This window comes from Somniosus microcephalus, chromosome 20, assembly GCF_052327205.1.
Source record: "Somniosus microcephalus isolate GS21.2 chromosome 20, FLI_Smic_1.0, whole genome shotgun sequence".
Classification (NCBI taxonomy): domain Eukaryota; kingdom Metazoa; phylum Chordata; class Chondrichthyes; order Squaliformes; family Somniosidae; genus Somniosus; species Somniosus microcephalus.
The window spans coordinates 9,192,153-9,215,136 of NC_141006.1; the positions used below are offsets into that span (position 1 = coordinate 9,192,153).

General features: G+C 50.1%; 1 protein-coding gene across 3 annotated transcripts in view; it reads right to left on the reverse strand.

The window, feature by feature from the left end:
* Positions 1-3,425: 3,425 nt before the first annotated feature.
* Positions 3,426-22,984, reverse strand: part of LOC147103046 (uncharacterized) — a 36,560-nt gene continuing 17,001 nt past the window's right edge. The window contains exons 1-2 of one of the 3 annotated variants that reach the window (XR_015072887.1): positions 11,745-11,909; positions 3,426-7,249 (exon numbers count right to left, since the gene is read on the reverse strand). Coding sequence is in view for 1 of the 3 variants with exons in the window: in XM_085962319.1 (XP_085818445.1) it covers positions 15,539-16,303 (765 nt within the window). In the remaining 2 variants the exon portion in view is untranslated. Of the gene's footprint in view, positions 7,250-11,744; positions 11,910-15,243; positions 22,658-22,984 lie in introns of those variants that run through there. The other 2 variants (XM_085962319.1, XR_015072888.1) reach the window with 2 other exon arrangements.

Consider the following 22,984-nt stretch of genomic DNA (forward strand, 5'->3'; position numbering starts at 1 on the left):
GGGAGAGAGAGAGACTGGGGGGGAGAGAGAGAGACTGGGGGGGAGAGAGAGAGACTGGGGGGGAGAGAGAGAGACTGGGGGGGAGAGAGAGAGACTGGGGGGAGAGAGAGAGACTGGGGGGGAGAGAGAGAGACTGGGGGGGAGAGAGAGAGACTGGGGGGGAGAGAGAGAGACTGGGGGGGAGAGAGAGAGACTGGGGGGGAGAGAGAGAGACTGGGGGGGAGAGAGAGAGACTGGGGGGGAGAGAGAGAGACTGGGGGGGAGAGAGAGAGACTGGGGGGGAGAGAGAGAGACTGGGGGGGAGAGAGAGAGACTGGGGGGAGAGAGAGAGAGACTGGGGGGGAGAGAGAGAGAGACTGGGGGGGAGAGAGAGAGAGACTGGGGGGAGAGAGAGAGAGACTGGGGGGGAGAGAGAGAGAGACTGGGGGGGAGAGAGAGAGAGACTGGGGGGGAGAGAGAGAGAGACTGGGGGGGAGAGAGAGAGAGACTGGGGGGAGAGAGAGAGAGACTGGGGGGGAGAGAGAGAGAGACTGGGGGGGAGAGAGAGAGAGACTGGGGGGGAGAGAGAGAGAGACTGGGGGGGAGAGAGAGAGAGAGACTGGGGGGGAGAGAGAGAGAGAGACTGGGGGGGAGAGAGAGAGAGACTGGGGGGAGAGAGAGAGAGACTGGGGGGGAGAGAGAGAGAGACTGGGGGGGAGAGAGAGAGAGACTGGGGGGGAGAGAGAGAGAGACTGGGGGGAGAGAGAGAGAGACTGAGGGGGAGAGAGAGAGAGACTGAGGGGGAGAGAGAGAGAGACTGAGGGGAGAGAGAGAGAGACTGGGGGGGAGAGAGAGAGAGACTGGGGGGGAGAGAGAGAGAGACTGGGGGGGAGAGAGAGAGAGACTGGGGGGAGAGAGAGAGAGACTGGGGGGAGAGAGAGAGAGACTGGGGGGAGAGAGAGAGAGACTGGGGGGGAGAGAGAGAGAGACTGGGGGGGAGAGAGAGAGAGACTGGGGGGGAGAGAGAGAGAGACTGGGGGGAGAGAGAGAGAGACTGGGGGGGAGAGAGAGAGAGACTGGGGGGAGAGAGAGAGAGACTGGGGGGGAGAGAGAGAGAGACTGGGGGGGAGAGAGAGAGAGACTGGGGGGAGAGAGAGAGAGACTGGGGGGAGAGAGAGAGAGACTGGGGGGGAGAGAGAGAGAGACTGGGGGGGAGAGAGAGAGAGACTGGGGGCGAGAGAGAGAGAGACTGGGGGCGAGAGAGAGAGAGACTGGGGGCGAGAGAGAGAGAGACTGGGGGCGAGAGAGAGAGAGACTGGGGGCGAGAGAGAGAGAGACTGGGGGCGAGAGAGAGAGAGACTGGGCGAGAGAGAGAGACTGGGGCGAGAGAGAGAGAGACTGGGGGGGAAGAGAGAGAGAGAGAGAAAGAGAGAGAGAGACTGGGGGGAAGAGAGAGAGAGAGACTGTGGGGAAGAGAGAGAGAGAGAGAGAGAGAGACTGGGGGAAGAGAGAGAGAGAGACTGGGGGGAAGATAGAGAGAGAGAGACTGGGGTGAAGAGACAGAGAGAGAGACTGGGGGGAAGAGAGAGAGAGAGAGAGAGAGAGAGAGAGACTGTGGGGAAGAGAGAGAGAGAGACACTGGGGGGAAGAGAGAGAGAGAGAGACTGGCGGGAAGAGAGAGAGAGAGAGAGAGAGACTGGGGGGGACCAGAGAGAGAGAGAGAAATCGTGGCAGCCTAGAGAGAATAGAATATGCGATCAATGTCTGGCCGGCGAGGTTGAAACAGAGATGCATTTCCTCCTAAAATGCGAAAAATTCAACACATCAAGAAACATACTATTCAACAAGCTAAGCCAAACAACCCCAGATTTCAAGGAATTGGATGACCTGTCAAAATTGAGATTAGTCCTAGGAGAAGGAGACAGACCATACCTTGGGGCCAAATATGTAACAACATGTCACAACCTGAGGACTGTTTAAAATTAAGACCGTTTAAAATTAATATTGAACGTACCAAATGAAGTACAAAGACTGTTTAAAATTAATATTGTTTAAAAGTAATATTGTATGTACCCAACAAATGTCAAATCGATTGACACCTACAGAATGTTGGAAAACTGTACCTTTTTGCTATGTAAGCTTTGGCAATATGGTTCTCTGTAAACTTTCATGCCAATAAAGCATTTGAATTGAAAATTGAATTGAATTGAGAGACTGGGGGGAAGAGAGAGAGAGCGAGACTGGGGGGGAAGAGAGAGGGGGAGAGAGAGAGACTGGGGGGAAGAGGGAGAGAGAGAGACTGGGGGGGAAGAGGGAGAGAGAGAGACTGGGGGGAAGAGGGAGAGAGAGAGAGACTGGGGGGAAGAGGGATGAGAGAGAGACTGGGGGGAAGAGGGAGAGAGAGAGACTGGGGGGAAGAGGGAGAGAGAGAGACTGGGGGGAAGAGGGAGAGAGAGAGACTGGGGGGGAAAGAGGGAGAGAGAGAGACTGGGGGGGAAGAGGGAGAGAGAGAGACTGGGGGGGGGGGGAAGAGGGAGAGAGAGAGACTGGGGGGAAGAGGGAGAGAGACTGGGGGGAAGAGGGAGAGAGAGAGAGACTGGGGGGAAGAGGGAGAGAGAGAGACGGGGGAAGAGGGAGAGGGAGAGAGAGAGACTGGGGGGAAGAGGGAGAGAGAGAGACTGGGGGGAAGAGGGACAGAGAGAGACTGGGGGGAAGAGGGAGAGAGAGAAACGGGGGGGAAGAGGGAGAGAGAGAGACGGGGGGGAAGAGGGAGAGAGAGAGACTGGGGGGAAGAGGGAGAGAGAGCAGGCATTGCCACCAGAGGGCCCAGGAGCTGGTACTGCTCCCTCAGTGAATGCACAAACTGCTTTCACTGAGGTCTTGGATAAGGGATTGGAGAGGACGCTCCCTCTCTCTCATAGCTTTCGCGCTGTTGGCACTGGGAATCGACCAAGCATCAAGACTTCACTGATCTTACCGGTAACATTCAGTCTGCATTCTCACTGGCAGTTCATGCATTCCCTTCTACCAAACCCCTCAACTGCCTGCACGTGTGGGAGGAAGCAGGCAGAAGGTGAGAAGCAGCTTGTAGCTGGTCCATCGCAGGATGCTGCTATTTCTGATTAGGATTCTGTCCCTGCCACACTCCACCTGGGCATTCCCTGCAGCCAACATCTCCAAACACAGGACCCCTCAACAACAACCTGCATTTATACAGCGCCTTTAACATAGTAAAATGTCCCAAGGCACTTCAAAGACAAACTTTGACACCGTACCAGAGATATTAGGGCAGGTGACCAAAAGCTTGGTCAAAGAGGTAGGTTTTAAGGAGCGTCTTAAAGGAGGAGAGGCAGAGGGAGGGAATTCCAGGGCTTAGGTCCTTGGCAGCTGGAAAAACAGGATAAAACACCAAATACTGCAGTCAAAAACATTTCTCATTCCGCAGCCCTTGATAAAAATGTTTTAATAAATAAATCCAGTTTAAAATATCGACATGACATCACACAACAGAATGCACAGTACTCTCAAAGCCCAACAACCCTCGGCACTGCACAGTGCAACTAATAAAACAGCAGAAGCCAGACAGCTTTTATAGAACTTCACATCAGTACCACAAAACTTTTATTAACAGAATGTATGATTAATAGTGAGTGTGTGGGAGTGAGGGGGACAGTGAGCGTGCATGAGGCCTAACCAGTGATTTATAAAGGTTTCATAGAATCTTACAGCACAGGAGGCCATTCGGCCCGTCGTGCCTGTGCTGGCTCTTTGAAAGAGCCGTCCAATCAGTCCCACCCCCCGCCTTCACCTCATAACTCTGCAAATCAGTCCCACTCCCCAGCCTTCACCTCATAACTCTGCAAATCAATCCCACTCCCCGCCTTCGCCTCATAACTCTGCAAATCAGTCCCACTCCCCCGCCTTCACCTCATAACTCTGCAAATCAGTCCCACCCCCCGCCTTCACCTCATAACTCTGCAAATCAGTCCCACCCCCCGCCTTCACCTCATAACTCTGCAAATCAGTCCCACTCCCCCGCCTTCGCCTCATAACTCTGCAAATCAGTCCCACCCCCAGCCTTCGCCTCATAACTCTGCAAATCAGTCCCACCCCCAGCCTTCGCCTCATAACTCTGCAAATCAGTCCCACTCCCAGCCTTCGCCTCATAACTCTGCAAATTAGTTCTCTTCAAGCACATGTCCAATTGCATTTTGAAAGTTCCGATGGAATCGGATTCCACCACCCTTGCAAATATTGCATTCCAGCTCATCATAACCCTCTGCGTGGAATCATTTCTCCTCATTTACCCCCTCGTTCTTTTGCCAAGTATTTTACATCTGTGACCTCTGGTTACCGACCCACTTGCCAGAGAAAACAGTTTCTCCCTACTTGCTCTATCAAAACACCTCTATCCAATCTCCCCTTAACCTTCACTGCTCTAAGGAGAACAATCACAGCTTCTCCAGTCTCTCCACATAACTGAAGTCCGTCATCCCTGGAACCATTCTGATAAACCTCCTCTGCACCCTTTCCAAGGTCTTGACATCCTTCCTAAAAAGTGTGGGGCCCAGAATTGTGCACAATACTCCAGCTAAGACCTAACCAGAGATTTGTAAAGATTTAGCATACCTTCCTTGTTTTTGTATTAAATGCCCCTATTTATAAAGCCAAGGATCCCATACGCTTTCTTAACCACCTTATTAACTTGCCCTGCCACCTTCAAAGATTTGTGAATATGCACCCCCTGGTCACTCTGCTCTTGCACCCCCTCAATATAGGACCATTTAGACTATACTGCCTCTCCATGTTGTTTCTCCCAAAGTGCATCACTTCACCCTTATCGGCATTAAATTGCATCTGCCATGTGTCTGCCCATTTCACCAGTTTGTCTATGTCCTCCTGAAATCTGCTACTAACCTGCTCACTATTTACTGCTTTGACAAGTTTTGTATCATCCGCAAACTTCGAAATTGTACTCCCTCTACCCAAGTCCAGGTCATTTATATGTAAGAAAAGCAATGGTCCTAATACTGCCCCCTGGGGGACCGCACTGCATACTTCTCTCTAGTCAGAAAGACATCCATTCACCACTACTTTCTGCCTCCTATCCCCTAGCCAATTATGTACCCAAGTTACCACCATTCCTTTAATACGATTTGCTTCTATTTTCCAAATAAGTCTGTTATGCAATACTTTATCAAATGCCTTTTGAAAGTCCATATATACAACAGCTACAGCACTACCTTCATCAACCCTCTTTGTTACTTTATCAAAGAACTTTATCAGGTTAGTCTTTAATAAATCAGTGCTGGCTGTCTCTTATTAACCCATGCTTCTCCAAGTGAGAATTAATTTTGTCCCCGGTCTCTAGTAGCTTTCTCACCACTGACGGACTGATTGACTTGTAGTTACCAGGTTTATCCCTTTTCCCTTTTTTGAACAGGGGTGTAACATTTGCAATCCTCCAGTCCTCCCGTATCCAAGGATTGAAAGATTGTGGTCAGAGTTTCTCCTATCGCCATCCTAATTTCTCTTGGCAATCTAGGATGCATCCCATCTGAAAGAAGACTTGCATTTATATAGCGCCTTTCACGACCACTGGATGTCCCAAAGCACTTTACAGTTGAAGTACTTTTTGAAGTGTAGTCACTGCTGTAATGTAAGAAACGCAGCAGCTAATTTGCACACAGCAAGCTCCCACAAACAGCAATGTGATAATGACCAGATAATCTGTTTTTGTTATGCTGATTAAGGGATAAATATTGGCCAAGACTCAGGGTTAACTCCCCTGCTCATCTTCAAAATAGTGCCATGGGATTTTTTCGTCCACTTGAAAGAGCAGTCGGGGCCTCAGTTGAACGTCTCATCCGAAAGACGGCACCTCCGACAGTGCAGCACTGCACGGGAGCGGAAGCATTGATTTTTGTGCTCCAGTCTCTGGAAAGGAACTTGAACCCACAATCTGGACTGGGTGATGCCAACCTATTTGGCACCTCCTTTCTATCTATTGTCATCCTATCCAATATCTCTACTGCCCCCTCCTCTACTTCACAAAAGGATGAAGTTAATGTTGAAGACAGATGCAAAGTACTCACTCAGTACCTCAGACAGGCCCTCGCCCTCCACAAGAATATTTCCTTTATGGTCCCTCATCGGCCCTTAATTCATTTAACTTTTACTTTTTATATGTTTAGGAAAAAAAAGGAACCCAAAAATCTTTTTATAATCTTTTCTCATACTCTCTCTTTGCCCTGCTTGTATCCGGTTTCAATCCCCCTGCACACTCTGTATTCTGCCTGGTTATGGATTGTATTCTGTATCTGGCAGGTCATCATCAACCCCCTTTTCCCGTTTTATTTTAATTCCTATTTCCTTTGTCATCCAGGGAGCTCGAGCATTCGATGCCCCATCTTTGCTCCTTTTGGGAATATGATAGTTTGGGTACAAACTAATCTCTGCCCTGAAGGCCTGCCATTCCTGGTTATCTGTTTTCCTGGCCAATCTGTGTTTTCAGTCCCTTTTCAAATCACTGAAATTAGCTCTCTTCCAGTTGGGTATTTTCACCGTTGATATTTTTTTATCCCTTTCCATAACTACTTTAAACCTAATTATATTATGATCACTATTACCCAGATGTTCTCCCACTGAAACATACTCCACTTGCCCAACTTCATTCCCCAGAACTAGATCCAGCACTGCTTCTTCCCTCATTGGGCTAGAAACATGATTAAGGAAGTTCTCCTGTACATATTTAAAGGAATGCTTCACTCTCCTTGCCCTTTACTCTGTTTTCCCCGTCTAGATTAGAATTGAAGTCCCCTATTACTGCAGGTTTAGTATAACTTTCTTGCTTTTGTACTCTATGCCTCTATTTATAAAGCCCCAGATCACATATACTTCATCAACAGCCTCATCAACTTGTCCTGCCACCTTCAAAGACTTGCGTACATAAACCCCTGGTGTCTCTATTCCTGCACCACCAGTAAAATTGTACCATTTAGTTTATATTGCTTCTCCTCATTCTTCCTATCAAAATGCATCATATAGTATGAGGTTTTCAGTGATTCAGAGCCAGAGATGCAGAGCGAGGGATAATTCTGAAGCAAGTGTTCTTCGTGCTTTGAAGCGGTGCACTGCTGGAGTTCAGGACCTGTCTTCAGACCAACGATCGGTTGATGCAGGTTTAGAAACAGACAGGAGACGAGCAGCAGCTTGTCCTGACACGGGATTTCTACAGCTCAGTTTGATCTTCCGGTTCTGTTCACATAACCTGAAAGACAAATCAAGCAGTTACAGTACATCATCAAACAGCCCAACCTCACATTAACCGCCTCGTGAGCGTGGGAACATTTTTGAACAGAAAATAAGCTGTGTGGTGAGCTGGAATTGAAGTGATCCCAGCTCCAATCCCTGCATTAATCCCTTTCCAGAATTCAGTGTCTGAACACTCACTACACAGGTCAGAGTTCAAAAGGGAGAGGTCACAGAGCACAGCTGGTCAGAGTTCAAAAGGGCGAGGTCACTGTTGCTGAAAAATTACATTAACGACCCGGACGCAGGATTTCAAGATTTGCAGATGACACCAAATTGGAGGGTGATGCGCTATCAATTACTCAAAAAAGACTGAGAGTTAAGAGTAACTAAAGGCTTTTATTAACAAAGGAATGAAGGTCTGCCTCAAGTGGTCGACCGGTCCAGAATACAAAGGGGCTGGGGAGCAGTCACCTTTATACTAGGACTGGTGCAGTCGGGAGAGCAGGAGGCCAGTAACTGGTGAGTTTAAAAGCTCACCTTTCGCGGGCTTTTTCTTTCACAGCTGGGGCAGTCGGGAGAGCAGGAGGCCAGTAACTGGTGAGTTTAAAAGCTCACCTTTCGCAGGCTTTTTCTTTCACAGCTGGTGCAGTCGGGAGAGCAGGAGGCCAGTAACTGGTGAGTTTAAAAGCTCACCTTTCGCGGGCTTTTTCTTTCACAGCTGGGGCAGTCGGGAGAGCAGGAGGCCAGTAACTGGCGAGTTTAAAAGCTCACCTTTCGCGGGCTTTTTCTTTCACAGCTGGTGCAGTCGGGAGAGCAGGAGGCCAGTAACTCTTATATAGGTGGAGCTGTTGCTAAACCCGAAACACTACAGTGTAGTGTCTCCCACCCTTCCACCTCCTCTAACCTTTTAGGGGTTAGGGGAAGTTGAAAAGGTAGGTTCAATTTATTTTATTTCAGGAGCCTAACCTAGGTGGAAAAGGTTCCAGGACAGGAGGCGGCAGTGAAAATACAACACCAGAAAACAGGTAGGTGACTGGTTGGTGAGTACTTTCACAAACTTATTCTAAGTAGAATTCAATAATTAAGCTAAATCGTAGTAAATAAAAGGGTATTGTAAGGGTTAAGTCATGGAAGGGCAGCTCGGACCCGTGTCATGCTCCTCCTGTGCCATGTGGGAAATCAGGGACACTGTCCCCGACAACTATGTGTGCAGGAAGTGTGTCCAGCTGCAGCCCCTAGCGGACCGCATGGCGGCGCTGGAGCTGCGAATGGACTCACTCTGGAGCATACGCGATGCTGAGGATGTTGTGGATAGCACATTCAATGAGTTGGTCACACCGCAGGTAAAGGCTAGCTCAGACAGTAAATGGGTGACCAAAAGGCAGGGTAAAGGCAGGAAGGTAGTGCAGGAGTCACCTGCGGTCATCTCCCTCCAAAACAGGTTTACCGTTTTGGGTACTGTTGGGGGAGATGACTTATCAGGGGAAGGCACCAGCAGCCAGGTTCAGGGCACCATGACTGGCTCTGCTGCACAGAAGGGTGGGAAAAAGAGGGATAGGGCTATAGTGATAGGGGATTCAATTGTAAGGGGGATAGATAGGAGTTTCTGTGGCCGAGACCGAGACTCCAAGATGGTATGTTGCCTCCCTGGTGCAAGGGTCAAGGATGTCTCGGAGCGGGTGCAGAGCATTCTGAAGGGGGAGGGGGATCAGCCAGTTGTCGTGGTACATGTAGGTACCAACGATGTAGGTAAAAAGAGGGAGGAGGTCCTACAAGCTGAATTTAGGGAGTTAGGAGCTAAATTGAAAAGTAGGACCTCAAAGGTAGTAATCTCTGGATTGCTACCAGTGCCACGAGCTAATAAGTTTAGAGAGAGTAAGATAGATAAGCTAAATACGTGGCTTGAGCAGTGGTGCAAGGGAGAGGGATTTAAATTCTTGAGGCATTGGAACCAGTTCTTGGGGAGGAGTGACCTGTACCAAGGGGACGGTCTACACCTGAACTGTGAGGGAGCCGATGTCCTCGGGGTAATATTTTCTAGGGCGGTTCGGGAGGATTTAAACTAATTTGGCAGGGGGATGGGAACCTAGGTAGTGGAAAAGAGGGAAGTCATATGAAGTCAGAAATAGATGGTAGAAAGGTGAGAAGCAATAAGCAAAGGAGAGAAACACAAAGGGCCAAACTAATTCATAATGAGAGTGTGAAAAAAGCAAGCCTGAAGGCTTTGTATCTTAATGCTAGAAGCATTAGGAACAAGGTGGATGAATTAGTTGTGGAAATAGAGGTAAACAAGTATGATTTGATTGGGATTACAGAAACGTGGCTGCAGGGTGGGCAAGGCTGGGAACTTAACATCCAGGGATGTACAATATTTAGGAAGGATCGGCAAAAAGGTAGGGGAGGTGGGGTAGCATTGCTGGTAAAGGAGGGGATTAATGCAATGGAAAGGAAGGATATTAACTCGGATGAAACGGAATCTGTATGGGTAGAAATGAGAAATAGCAAGGGGAGGAAAACGTTAGTGGGTGTGATATATAGGCCTCCAAATAGTAATATGGAGGTGAGGGAAGGCATAAAAAGGGAAATTAGAGAAGCGTGCGATAAGAGCACAGCTGTCATCATGGGTGACTTTAATTTACATATTGATTGGACTACCCAAATTAGTAAAAATTCTGAGGAGGAGGAATTCCTGGAATGTTTTCGGGACGGTTATCTGGACCAATATGTCGAGGAGCCGACTCGAGATCAGGCCATTTTAGACTGGGTATTGTGCAATGAGAAGGGACTTATCAGCAATCTTCTTGTACGAGGCCCCTTGGGTCAGAGCGATCATAATATGATCGAGCTCTCAGTCGAGATGGAGAGTGAGGAAATTGAATCAGAGACTAAGGTCCAGAACTTAAATAAAGGGAGTTACGAGGGTATGAGACGGGAATTGGGTAAGATTGATTGGGTGGTGTTTCTGGGGGGATTGACAGTGGATAGACAATGGCAAGCATTCAAAGATAGAATGGAAGAATTCCAGAACATGTTTATACCGGTTTGGCATAAAAATAAACCTAAAAAGGTGACTCAACCGTGGATAACGAGGGAAATTAGGGACAGCATAAAATCAAAAAAGGGCATATCAACTGGCAAAAAAAAGCACCAGACCGGAAGATTGGGGGCAGTACAGGATACAGCAAAAGAGGACAAAGGGATTAATCAGGAAGGGGAAAATAGAATACGAAAGTAAACTTGCAGCAAACATAAAGACAGACTGCAAAAGCTTTTATCGGTATATCAGGAGGAAAAGACTGGTAAAATCCCAAGTCGGTCCCTTGCAGTCCGATTCGGGAGAATATATAATGGAGAATAAGGAAATGGCAGACCAATTAAACTCATACTTTGGTTCTGTATTCACAAAGGAGGACACAAATAACCTCCCAGGAATATCGGCAAACATAGGGACTAATGAGAGGGAGGAGCTGACAGAAATTAGTATCTCTAGGGATATGGTGTTGGGTAAGTTGAGGGGACTGAAGGCCGACAAATCCCCAGGGCCTGATAAACTACATCCTAGGGTACTTAAGGAGGTGGCCCTGGAGATAGCAGATGCTCTAAGGATCATCTTCCGGAACTCCATTGACTCGGGAACAGTACCCGTGGATTGGAGGGTAGCTAATGTTACCCCAATATTTAAAAAGGGGGGTAGAGAGAAAGCAGGGAATTATAGACCAGTAAGCCTTACATCGGTTGTGGGCAAAATGCTAGAGTCCATTATTAAGGATAAAATAGCGGAGCACTTGACAAATGGGGAAAGGATCGGACAGAGTCAACATGGATTTACAAAGGGTAAATCGTGTTTGACTAATCTGCTGGAATTTTTTGAGGAAGTAACTGGTAAAATAGATGGGGGAGAGCCAGTGGATGTGGTGTACCTTGACTTCCAGAAAGCCTTCGATAAGGTTCCACACAAGATTATCATGCAAAATTAAGGCTCATGGGATTGGGGGCAAAGTATTAACGTGGATAGAGAACTGGCTGGCGGATAGAAAACCGAGAGTTGGAATAAACGGCTCGTTTTCGGAGTGGCAGGCAGTGACCAGCGGGGTGCCGCAAGGATCTGTCCTGGGACCCCAGCTGTTCACAATATATATAAATGATCTGGATCAGGGAATTGGATGCAATATTTCCAAATTCGCTGACGACACTAAACTAGGAGGAGGGGTGGGCTCTGATGAGGATGTCAGGAGGCTACAGTGCGATTTGGACAGGTTGGGGGAATGGGCGGATACGTGGCAGATGCACTATAATGTGGATAAATGCGAGGTTATCCACTTTGGGGGTAAAAACAGGAGGGTAGATTATCTAAATGGCAATAGATTGGGAGATGGGGAAGTGCAGAGGGACCTGGGTGTTCTTGTGCACCAGTCACTGAAGGAGAGCATGCAGGTGCAACAGGCGATTAAGAAGGCAAATGGTATGTTGGCCTTCATATCAAGGGGGTTCGAGTATAGGAATAGGGATACCTTACTACAGCTGTACAAGGTGCTGGTGAGACCGCATCTGGAGTATTGTGTACAGTTTTGGTCGCCCCATCTGCGGAAGGATGTTCTTGCCATGGAAAGAGTGCAACGGCGATTCACCAGGCTGATACCTGGAATGGCGGGAATGACCTACGAAGAGAGATTAAATAGTTTGGGCTTGTACTCACTGGAGTTTAGAAGATTGAGAGGGGATCTCATCGAAACATATAAAATTATGGCAGGCCTGGACAGGCTGAATTCAGAGAGAATGTTTCCAATGGCCGGGGAGCACAGAACCAGGGGCCACAGTCTAAAAATAGCGGGCAAATCATTTAAAACAGAGATGAGGAAGAATTTCTTCACTCAAAGAGTGGTGAGCCTGTGGAATTCCCTGCCACAGAGGGCTGTGAAGGCTAATTCAATAAATATTTTCAAGAGAGAATTGGATATATTTCTGAAGGCTAAGGGGATTAAGGGTTACGGAGAAAAGGCGGGGACGGGGTACTGAACTGGTAAGATCAGCTATGATCTCAGACGAAGATCAGCCATGATCTCATTGAATGGCGGAGCAGGCTCGAAGGGCCGAATGGCCTACTCCTGTTCCTATCTCTATGTTTCTATGTTTCTATGACTTGTGGGAGGAGTCAGCCGAGGCACGTCCAGGCATGTACGCAGTGGAATACAAACAGTGGTTTACCACATTCACCCCTTGTTTAAAATTGAGTCCGGCGGGGTGAAGTGTATTAAAAGTTAGTGTATTGGAGTCTCTCCGGAGGTCTTGTCTGCCGCTGTGATCGGCGTGGCGACGGCAGGGGTAGTGGAGCTTCCGGCGTCGAGTCCCGCGTAGGCTGTGGCACAGGCGTGTCGTCCTCGTAGATGTCGAGCGGGTCGCTGGGCCCAGGCCTGCCGTCTGCTGGGGCTGGATATCGGATCGTGGGGGAGGGGGGTGGGGTGGTAGTGAGTAGTGGGTTACTGCGGCCCCCGAGGGTGCAAGGTCTCTTATGGAGACTGTGTCCTCCCGCCCGTCCGGGTATGCAATGTAAGCATACTGGGGTTGGCGTGGAGGAGGTCGACCCTCTCGACCAGGGGGTCCGTTTTATGGGTCCTCACGTGCCTTCTCAGTAGGACCGGCCCTGGGGACGTCAGCCATGGTGGTAGCGATGTCCCCGATGTGGACTTCCTTGGGAAGACAAACATTTTCTCATGAGGGTTGGCGTTAGTGGCAGTGCAGAGCAGTGACCGAATAGAGTGGAGCGCATCGGGGAGCACATCCTGCCAGCGGGAGGTTGGAAGGCCCCTGGACTTTAAGGCTAGCAGGGCGGCCTTCCAAACTGTCGCATTTTCTCTTTCCACCTGTCCGTTCCCCCGGGGGTTGTAACTGGTGGTCCTGCTTGTGGCAATACCCCTAGTTAGCAGGTACTGACGGAGTTCGTCGCTCATAAACGATGAGCCCCGGTCGCTATGGATATAGCTGGGGAAACCGAACAGGGTGAAGAGGTCGTTCAGACATTTAATGACCGTGGCACTGGTCATGTCCGGGCAGGGGATGGCGAACGGGAAACGGGAGTACTCATCAATAATATTGAGGAAGTACACATTGCGGTCGGAGGAGGGGAGAGGCCCTTTAAAATCAATGCTCAGGCGCTCGAAGGGGTGAGTGGCTTTTATCAGGTGGGCTCTGTCTGGTCTATAAAAGTGCGGTTTGCACTCAGCACAGACTTGGCAGTTCCTGGTCATGGTCCTGACCTCCTCAATAGAGTAAGGCAGGTTGCAGGCCTTGATGAAGTGGAAGAACCTGGTGACCCCCGGGTGGCAGAGGTCATTGTGGAGGGCCCGCAGTCTATCGATCTGCGCGCTGGCGCAGGTGCCACGCGATAGCGCATCCGGGGGTTCATTGAGCTTCCCGGGCTCGTAATTGTAGGTGGAAAGTTCGATTCTCCACCTCAAGACCTTGTCATTTTTGATTTTGCCCCTCTGCTTGTTGTTAAACATGAAAGCAACTGAACGTTGGTCAGTGAGCAGGGTAAATCGTTTTCCGGCCAGGTAGTGCCTCCAATGACGCACAGCCTCCACAATCGCCTGGGCCTCCTTCTCAACAGCGGAGTGTCTGGTCTCCGGGCCTTGGAGGGTTCGTGGAAAGGCGGCCACGGGTCTCCCCGCCTGATTGAGGGTAGCGGCCAGGGCAAAGTCGGACGCGTCGCTTTCCACCTGGAAGGGGATGGATTCGTCCACTGCGTGCATGGTGGCTTTGGCAATGTCTTCCTTGATACGGTGGAAGGCTAAGCGGGCCTCTGCCGTCAAGGGAAAAGAGGTGGACTTGATCAGTGGATGGGCCTTGTCCGCATAGTAGGGGACCCACTGGGCATAATAGGAGAAAAACCCTAGGCACCTCTTCAGGGCCTTGAGGCAGTGGGAGTTCCATAAGGGGACGCATCCGGTCGGGGTCGGGGCCAATGACCCTGTGTTCCACAACACAGCCAAGGATGGCGAGGCGGTTTGTGCGGAATATGCACTTCTCCTTGTTATGTCAGGTTCAGGAGTTGGGCGGTGCGGAGGAATTTCGAGGTTTGCATCATGGTCCTGCAAGTCACGGCCGCAGATGGTCACATTGTCCAGATATGGGAAAGTGGCCTGCAACGCATTTTGATCTACCATCCGGTCCATCTCCCTTTGGAAGACGGAGACCCCGTTGGTGACGCCAAAGGGAACCCTAAGGAAGTGATAGAGGCGGCCGTTTGCCTCAAAGGCAGTGTACTGGCGGTCCTCAGGGCGGATGGGGAGCTGGTGGTACGCTGATTTCAGGTCAATGGTCGAGAAGACGTGGTACTGCGCAATCTGGTTGACCATATCAGCTATGCGGGGGGAGTGGGTAGGCGTCCAGCAGGGTGTAGCGATTTATTGTCTGGCTGTAGTCGATGACCAGGCGCTGCTTCTCGCCGGTCTTAACGACCACAACCTGGGCTCGCCAGGGGCTGGTGCTGCCCTCAATAATCCCTTCCTTCAGGAGCCGCTCCACTTCGGTTTTAATGAAAACCCTGTCCCCGGCACTGTATCGCCTGCTCTTTGTGGAGACGGGCTTAGTCGGGGGTGAGGTTAGCAAACAGTGGGGGGGGGGGGGCGGTGTGACTGAGTGCGGAGAGGTTGCACCTGGTGCGCGGCGGGCAATTTGGGAGCTGCTGGCTGCGGACTGTGAGTGGGGGTAAGGGTCCACCGTACGCCATCGTAACACTTTTAAGGTGGCACTGAAAATCTAACCCCAGCAGGACGGCAGCGCAGAGGTCGGGCAGGACCAGAAGTTTAAAATGATCGTACACGGTCCCGTCTACTACGAGTGTCACTACGCAGTAGCCGCCGATGTCCGCCGACTGGGACTCGGAGGCCATAGAAATCCGCTGGTGCGCAGGCAGGACTGGGAGAGAGAGCAACGCCGCACCGTGTCGGGGTGGATGAAGCTCTCCGTGCTCCCAGAGTCAAAAAGGCAGATTGTATCGTGGCCATTTACCTTAATGTCCATTGTGGAACTGGCCAGCTGGTGCGGTCTCGCTTGGTCCAGTGTAACGGATGCCAGCGTAGGGGTCGGTGTGTCACTGCGGGTATCCGATGAGGCGGTGTTGGGGGCCTGCTGCGTTCCGGCTGTCGTCCAAGATGGCGGTGTCCATGATCCCCATGTGGCTGGAGGCGTCCAAAATGGCTGCTGTACCGGTGGTTCGCACATGGCCGGGGAGGCCCAAGATGGCGGCCCGCATGGCCCACACGCGGCGCTGCTGGGGTTCGGGGTGGCTTTGGCCCTGCAGACGTTAGCGTAGTGTCCCTTCTTCCCGCAGCCCGAGCAGATCACGTTTTTCGCTGGGCAGCGCGCTCTGGGGTGTTTTGCCTGGCCACAGAAGTAGCATTTCTGGCCTTGGGGCACTGCTGTCTGGCCTTGGGACACTGCTGCGGTAGTTGGGCCGTTGCTGGGGTGGCACGGCGCTATGAGGCGGTCCTACCGTGTCCCAGGCTGTCATTCCCCGTGGCGTCCACGGTGCAGAGGAGTAGGCATCCATGCCCCGGTAGGCTGCATCCAATGATAGTGCGAGTTCAGAGGCCTTGTTGAGGTCACGGTCACTCTGCTCCAGCAGTTGCTGTCGGGTGTAATTGGATCTGTGGCCCGCTACAAAAGCGTCCCGGATAAGTTCCTCTGTGTACACGGCGGCCTTTACATCCTTACAACCACAGGCCCGGCCAAGCACAGACAGTGCCTGAAGGTATTCCACGGTCGATTCCCCAGGTTGTTGTTTACGACTCCCCAGAAGGTGCCTGGCGTACACTTCGTTCACTGGGCACATGTACTGGTCCTTGAGGAGCTTGATAGCGTCCGCGTACGAGGTCGTGTCTTGGATGACCGAGTACACTCGGTGGTTCACTTTGGAGGTCAGGACATCCAGTTTGTCCTCGTCCGATTTGATTGCTGCGGAGGCGGTCAGGAATTTTTCGAAACACTTAAGACAGTGAGTAAACTTGGTGGATGAGTCCGCCTCCCGATGATCTAAGTCCAGGCATGCTGGTGTGAGGATCTTCTCCATTATAAAAACTTTGTTAATAAAATTGATGTGCTATCAATTACTCATAAAAGACTGAGAGTTGAGAGAGTAACTAAAGGCTTTTATTAACAAAGGAATGAAGGTCTGCCTCGAGTGGTCGACCGGTCCAGAATACAAAGGGGCTGGGGAGCAGTCACCTTTATACTAGGACTTGTGGGAGGAGTCAGCCGAGGCATGTCCACAGTGGAATACAAACAGTGGTTTACCACAGAGGGGTATCGTTAATACTGAGGAGGACTGTGACAAAATACAAGACAACATTAATAAACTTGCAGAATAGGCATGCAATTGGCAAATGAATTTCAATATAGGTAAGTGTGATATAATGCATTTTGGTAGGAAGAATCAGGAGGCCACATACGCCTTGGAAAATAAGAGTCTGAATGGGGTAGAGGAGCAAAGGGATCGGGGCACAGATACACAAATCACTAAAAGGAGTGACACAGGTTAACAAGGCTATAAAAAAAACAAAGCACTGGGGTTCATTTCTCTGGGATAGAATTGAAAAGCAGTAGTTATGTCAAACTTATATAGAGCCTTGGTTAGACCACACTTGAGTACTGTGAACTGTTCTGGTCTCCATATTATTAAAAGGATATAGAGGCACTGGAGAAGGTGCAAAACGATTCACAAGGATGATACCAGAGCCGAGAGGTTATACCCATCATAAAGGCTGAACAGGCTGGGGCTCTTTTCTCCAGATAGGGGTCTTTATGCTCTTCAAGGCCTTTCAAGATAATGAAAGGGCTCGATAGGGTAGAAGTGGAGAATATGTTTGGAGATGGAGACCATAACTAGACGTCATAAATATAAGATAGTCACTAATAAATTCCATAGGGAATTCAGGAGAAACTTCTTTATCCAGAGTGGTTAGAATGTGGAACTTGCTGCCAGTATTTGTAGGGAAATTGTGTTAGGGAAATTGACGGGATTGAAGGCCGATAAATCCCCAGGGCCTGATAATCTACATCCTAGGGTACTTAAGGAAGTGGCCCTAGAAATAGTAGATGCATTGCTGGTCATCTTCCAAAATTCTATAGACTCTGGAACAGTTCCCATGGATTGGAGGGTAGCTAATGTAACCCCACTATTCAAAAAAGGTGATAGAGAGAAAACGGGGAATTACAGACCGGTAAGCCTGACATCGGTAGTGGGGAAAATGCTAGAGTCCATTATAAAAGATGTAATAGCACAGCACTTGGAAAACAGTGACAAGATCGGACAAAGCATAGTGGTTAGCACTGTTGCCTCACAGCGCCAGAGACCCGGGTTCGAATCCGGCCTCGGGTGACTGTCTGTGTGGAGTTTGCACATTCTCCCCGTGTTTGCGTGGGTTTTCTCCGGGTGCTCCGGTTTCCTCCCACAGTCCAAAGATGTGCGGGTTAGGTTGATTGGTTATGATAAATTGACCCTTAGTGTTAGGGGGATTAAATACATGGGGTTACGGGGATAGGGTGGGACATGTGTTGGTGTAGGGGTTACAGGGATCGGGTGGGATATGTGTCGGTGCAGGCTCGATGGGCCGAAATGGCCTCTATCTGCACTGTGGGGTTTCTGTGATTCTGTGAAAGTCAACATGGATTTACAAAAGGTAAATCGTGCTTGACTAATCTACTGGAATTTTGTGAGGATGTAACTGGTAAAATAGATAAGGGAGAACCAGTGGATGTGGTGTATTTGGACTTTCAGAAGGCTTTCGATAAGGTCCCGCATAAGAGATTAGCGTGTAAAGTTAAGGCACATGGGATTGGGGGCAAGGTATTGACCTGGATAGAGAACTGGTTGGCAGACAGGAAGCAAAGAGTTGGAATAAACGGGTCTTTTTCCGAGTGGCAGGCAGTGACTAGAGGGGTACCGCAGGGATTGGTCCTAGGACCCCAGCTATTCGCAATATATATTAATGATCTGGACGAGGGAACTAGATGTAATATCTCCAAGTTTGCAGATGACACAAAGCTGGGTGGGCGTGTGTGCTGTGAGGAGGATGCCGAGAAACTCCAGGATGATTTGGACAGGTTGGGTGATTGGGCAGATGCAGTATAATGTGGATAAATGCGAGGTTATCCACTTTGGTGGCAAAAACAGGAAGGCAGATTATCTGAACGGCAATAGATTGGGAGAAGGGGAAGTGCAACGAGACCTGGGTGTCCTTGTGCACCAAATCGCTGAAGGTAAGCATGCAGGTGCAGCAGGCGGTTAAGGCGGCAAATGGTATGTTGGCCTTCATAGCGAGAGGGTTCGAGTACAGGAGCAAGAATGTCTTGCTGCAGTTGTACAAGGTCTCGGTGAGACCACAGCTTGGGTATTGTGTGCAGTTTTGGTCGTATTATCTGAGGAAGGATGTTCTTGCCATGGAGGAAGTGCAGCGAAGATTCACCAGACTGATACCTGGGATGGCAGGAATGACGTATGAGGAGAGATTGGGTCGATTGGGCTTATACTCGCTGGAGTTTAGAAGAATGAGAGTGGATCTCATTGAAACTTATAAAATTCTAACAGGACTAGACAGACTTGATGCAGGAAGGATGTTCCCGATGGCCAGGGAGTCCAGAACCAGGGGTCACAGTCTAAGGATAAGGGGTAAGCCATTTAGGGCTGAGATGAGGAGGAATTTCTTCACCCAAAGAGTGGTGAACCTGTGGAATTCTTTACCACAGAATGCAGTTGAGGCTAATTCATTAAATATATTCAAGGAGTTAAGATATATTTCTTAAGGCTAAAGGGATCAAGGGATATGGGGAGAAGGCAGTGACAGGGTACTGAATTTGGATGATCAGCCATGATCTCATTGAATGGCGGAGCAGGCTCGAGGGGCCGAATGGCCTTCTCCTGCTCCTATCTTCTATGTTTTTATGCTACGGGAAGTGGTTGAGGCAAAAAGCATAGATACATTAAAGAAGAAGCTGGATAAACACAAGGGATAAAGGAATAGAAGGTTATGCTGATAAGGTTAGATGAAGGGTGGGAGGAGGCTCGTGTAGAGCATAAACACCGGCACCGGGCCAAATGGCCGAGCTGTAGACTCGATGATGTCACAGAGCACGGCAGGCCAGAGTTCACAGGGGCAGGCCAGAGTTCACATTTTTATAGCACCTTTCACCACCTCAGGACGTCTCAAAGCACTTTACAGTCAATGAAGTACTTTTTGAAGTGTAGTCACTGTTGTAATGTACGAAACGTAGCAGCAAATTCACACACAGCAAGCTCCTGCAAACAGCAATGTGATAATGACCAGATAATCTGTTTTAGTGATGTTGGTTGAGGGATAAATCAACATCCAGGAGACCAGTGAGATCTCCCCTGCTCTTCTTCAAAATAGTGCCATGGGATATTTTACGTCCACCCAAGGGGGCAGACGGGGCCTCGGTTTAATGTCTGATCTGAAAGACGGCCCCTCCGACAGTGCAGCTCTCCCTCAGCACTGCACTGGAGTGTCAGCACAAACATCCCGTTTAAATTCCACTCAAAATTTGGCAGAAACTCCTACGTTATGAAACTGAAGGCGAGCCCCCGGTTATGGAGCTGCTCAGCATTTAGGGGGAGAAATTTGTTTTAGCCAGTAAATTTACCGGTGTCACTGGACGTTAACGGCCGCTGAAAATGGCCAAATGCTAACAGGGAAAAATTCGTCTGGGGGAAATGGAGATTGTTGCCGCAGCGCTTACCTTCCATGCAACGCCGTCCTGGTGGCATTGCTGGAGGCATCTGAGGAGAAGTTCCTGTCCAGGAGCGGCGTTGCAGCTTCCCACAGCCTCTGGAATCGAGGCTGTGGAGTTCACAAGGAATTGTGGACAAAGAGGTCTGAGAATTAAAGGGGCCATGCACTCTGAAGCAATACAAATTAAAATGGTGAAACAATGCAGTTTACAGCCCTTTCTGCCTTTTAAAAAATATTTAACATTAAAAAGTCCCAAATGTGAATATTCAGCTCTTAAAGCTGAATTCCCTTCCTAACCTCAAAAAATGGGAAAACTGCCTCAGCAAGCCAGGGAAAGGGCACCCAGGGCCTCACACGCAGTAATCCAGCTTTGTGCAGGGGGTCAACACTGCAAGACAGGCCCTCTACCTACAGGGGCCAGGAGGCTCTCCAGAAAGAACGATATGGGACTACAACACTGAGGCCGTTACTGCCAGCAGTGTTCCCCCCACCACCTCACTCCAGTGCCCAAAAAAGCTTCATGACCTCAGACCACTGGTCAGGATCAGTGAGTGTATCTTCAAAAGCTGTCTATCAACTGCATTACTAGCCTCACACATTGCTCAATGCACGACCATACCCGCAATCGCTCACCTACCAACAATCTGCGTTTATCTCATTGCTGTCTGTGGCATCTTGCTGTGTATATTGACTCCCGCGTTTCCCTGCATTACATGACTGCGCGCCAACAAAATAACTCTCTGGCTGTGAAGCGCTTTAAGACGGCCCGCTGCTTCAAACAGAAGGTGATGGGTCAGGAGGGGTTTCATTAAAGTCGGCACGGACTGGACATTGCATTAATTGTCGGAGTGTCCACAAGCAGACATATAAAATGTCACAAGCTAAATTCCCCATGAATCTCACGGTGTAACGTGTGATTCGCCTGTAATCAGCGTGACGTAGTGTCACTCACCAGAGATCGAGTCCCAACACCAGCCGGCAGTGATCAGCAGTCCTAGGACCAGACACACTGCCTCAGACCAGCTGTGAAAGCAGAGTCCACACATTACTGCTTGGAGCACAGTAAAACTTTCCCACCTCGTCTGCACACTATTTGAATGGAACTGTGCACCAACAAAGTGTAAATGCAACCGGTGCTGGCTCGTGTAAACAGCCACAGACCAGAGAGTCATTATACAGAGTACAACAATTTTAAATTTGCGAGACAGATATTGGCAGATCATTAGGTAAGGATATGGATCATGATACGCTTATCAATTACTTCATAAAAGGTGATGAGTCGAAGAAGAGATGATGAGTCGAAAGAGATGAATAAGGCTTTTATTAGCTAAGAGACCATGCTTCTTCGTGAGTGACTGAACAAGTCTGAACGAAACCCACACAGTGGTGGGTGGAGTCAGCTGAGGCATGCCTCCATACACAGCGCCACCCAGAGGTGGCAATATACAATACAGTGGTTTACCACATTCACCCCTTGTTTAATGTGAAGTCCGGCGGGGTGAAGGGTACTACAAGTTAAGTCTATCAGGAGGCCTTGTCTGACGTCCTGATCGTCGTGGTGGCGGCGGTGGTGTTGCAGCATCCGACGTCGGGTCTGGTGTCTAGGTGGTTGGCGAAGATTCCTGGGGCTTTGGCATGCCGTCTGCAGGGGTTGGGTTGGGAGGGGTGGTGGGGGATAACAGTGGTAAGGGGGATAACGGTGGTAAGGGGGATAACGGTGGTAATTCAGGGGTACCCGAGGGTGCGAGATCTCGTATGGAGACCGTGTCCTCCCGCCCGTCTGGGCATGTCACCCAGGCATACTGGGGGTTGGCGTGTAGGAGGTGCACCCGCTCGACCAGGGGGTCCGTTTTATGCGTCCTCGCGTGCCTCCGCAGTAGGACGGGCCCAGGAGAAGTCAACCATGCCGGTAGCGAGGTTCCCGATGTAGACTTCCGGGGGAAAACGAACATTTTCTCATGAGGGGTCGCATTAGTGGCAGTACAAAGCAGTGACCGAATGGAGTGAAGCGCTGCAGGGAGGACCTCCTGCCAGCGGGAGGTCGGAAGGCCCTTAGATTTTAGTGCTAAGAGGACTGCCTTCCAAACCGTCGCGTTCTCCCTTTCCACCTGGCCGTTCCCCCGGGGGTTGTAACTGGTGGTCCTGCTCGTGGCGATACCTCTTGTTAGCAGGTACTGCCGAAGTTCGTCGCTCATGAACGATGAGCCCCTGTCGCTATGTATATAGCTGGGGAACCCGAACAGAGCGAAGATGTCATTCAGACACTTGATGACCGTGGTACTGGTCATGTCTGGGCAAGGGATGGCAAAGGGGAAACGGGAGTACTCATCAACTATGTTGAGGAAGTACACATTGCGGTCAGCGGAGGGGAGGTGCCCTTTAAAATCGACGCTCAGGCGTTCGAAGGGGCGGGTGGCCTTGATCAGGCTTGCTCTGTCCGGCCTATAGAAGTGCGGTTTGCACTCGGCGCAGATTTGGCAGCTCTTGGTCATGGTCCTGACCTCCTCGATGGAGTAGGGCAGGTTACGGGATTTGATAAAATGGAAAAACCTGGTGACCCCCGGGTGGCAGAGGTCATTGTGGAGGGACTGCAGCCTATCACTCTGCGCGTTGGCGCATGTACCACGTGATAGGGCATCTGGGGGCTCATTGAGTTTCCCTGGCCGATACAAGATATCATAATTGTAGGTGGAGAGTTCGATTCTCCACCTCAAGATCTTGTCGTTCTTGATTTTACCCCTCTGCTTATTATTAAACATAAAAGCTACTGAACGCTGGTCAGTGAGCAGGGTAAATCGTTTCCCGGCCAGGTAATGCCTCCAGTGACGCACCGCTTCTACAATAGCCTGGGCCTCCTTTTCGACGGAGGAGTGTCTCGTCTCGGGGCCCTGGAGGGTCCTTGAGAAAAAGGCCACGGGTCTGCCCGCCTGGTTAAGGGTCGCGGCTAGGGCGAAGTCGGAGGCATCGCTCTCCACTTGGAAGGGGATGGACTCATCCACCGCGTG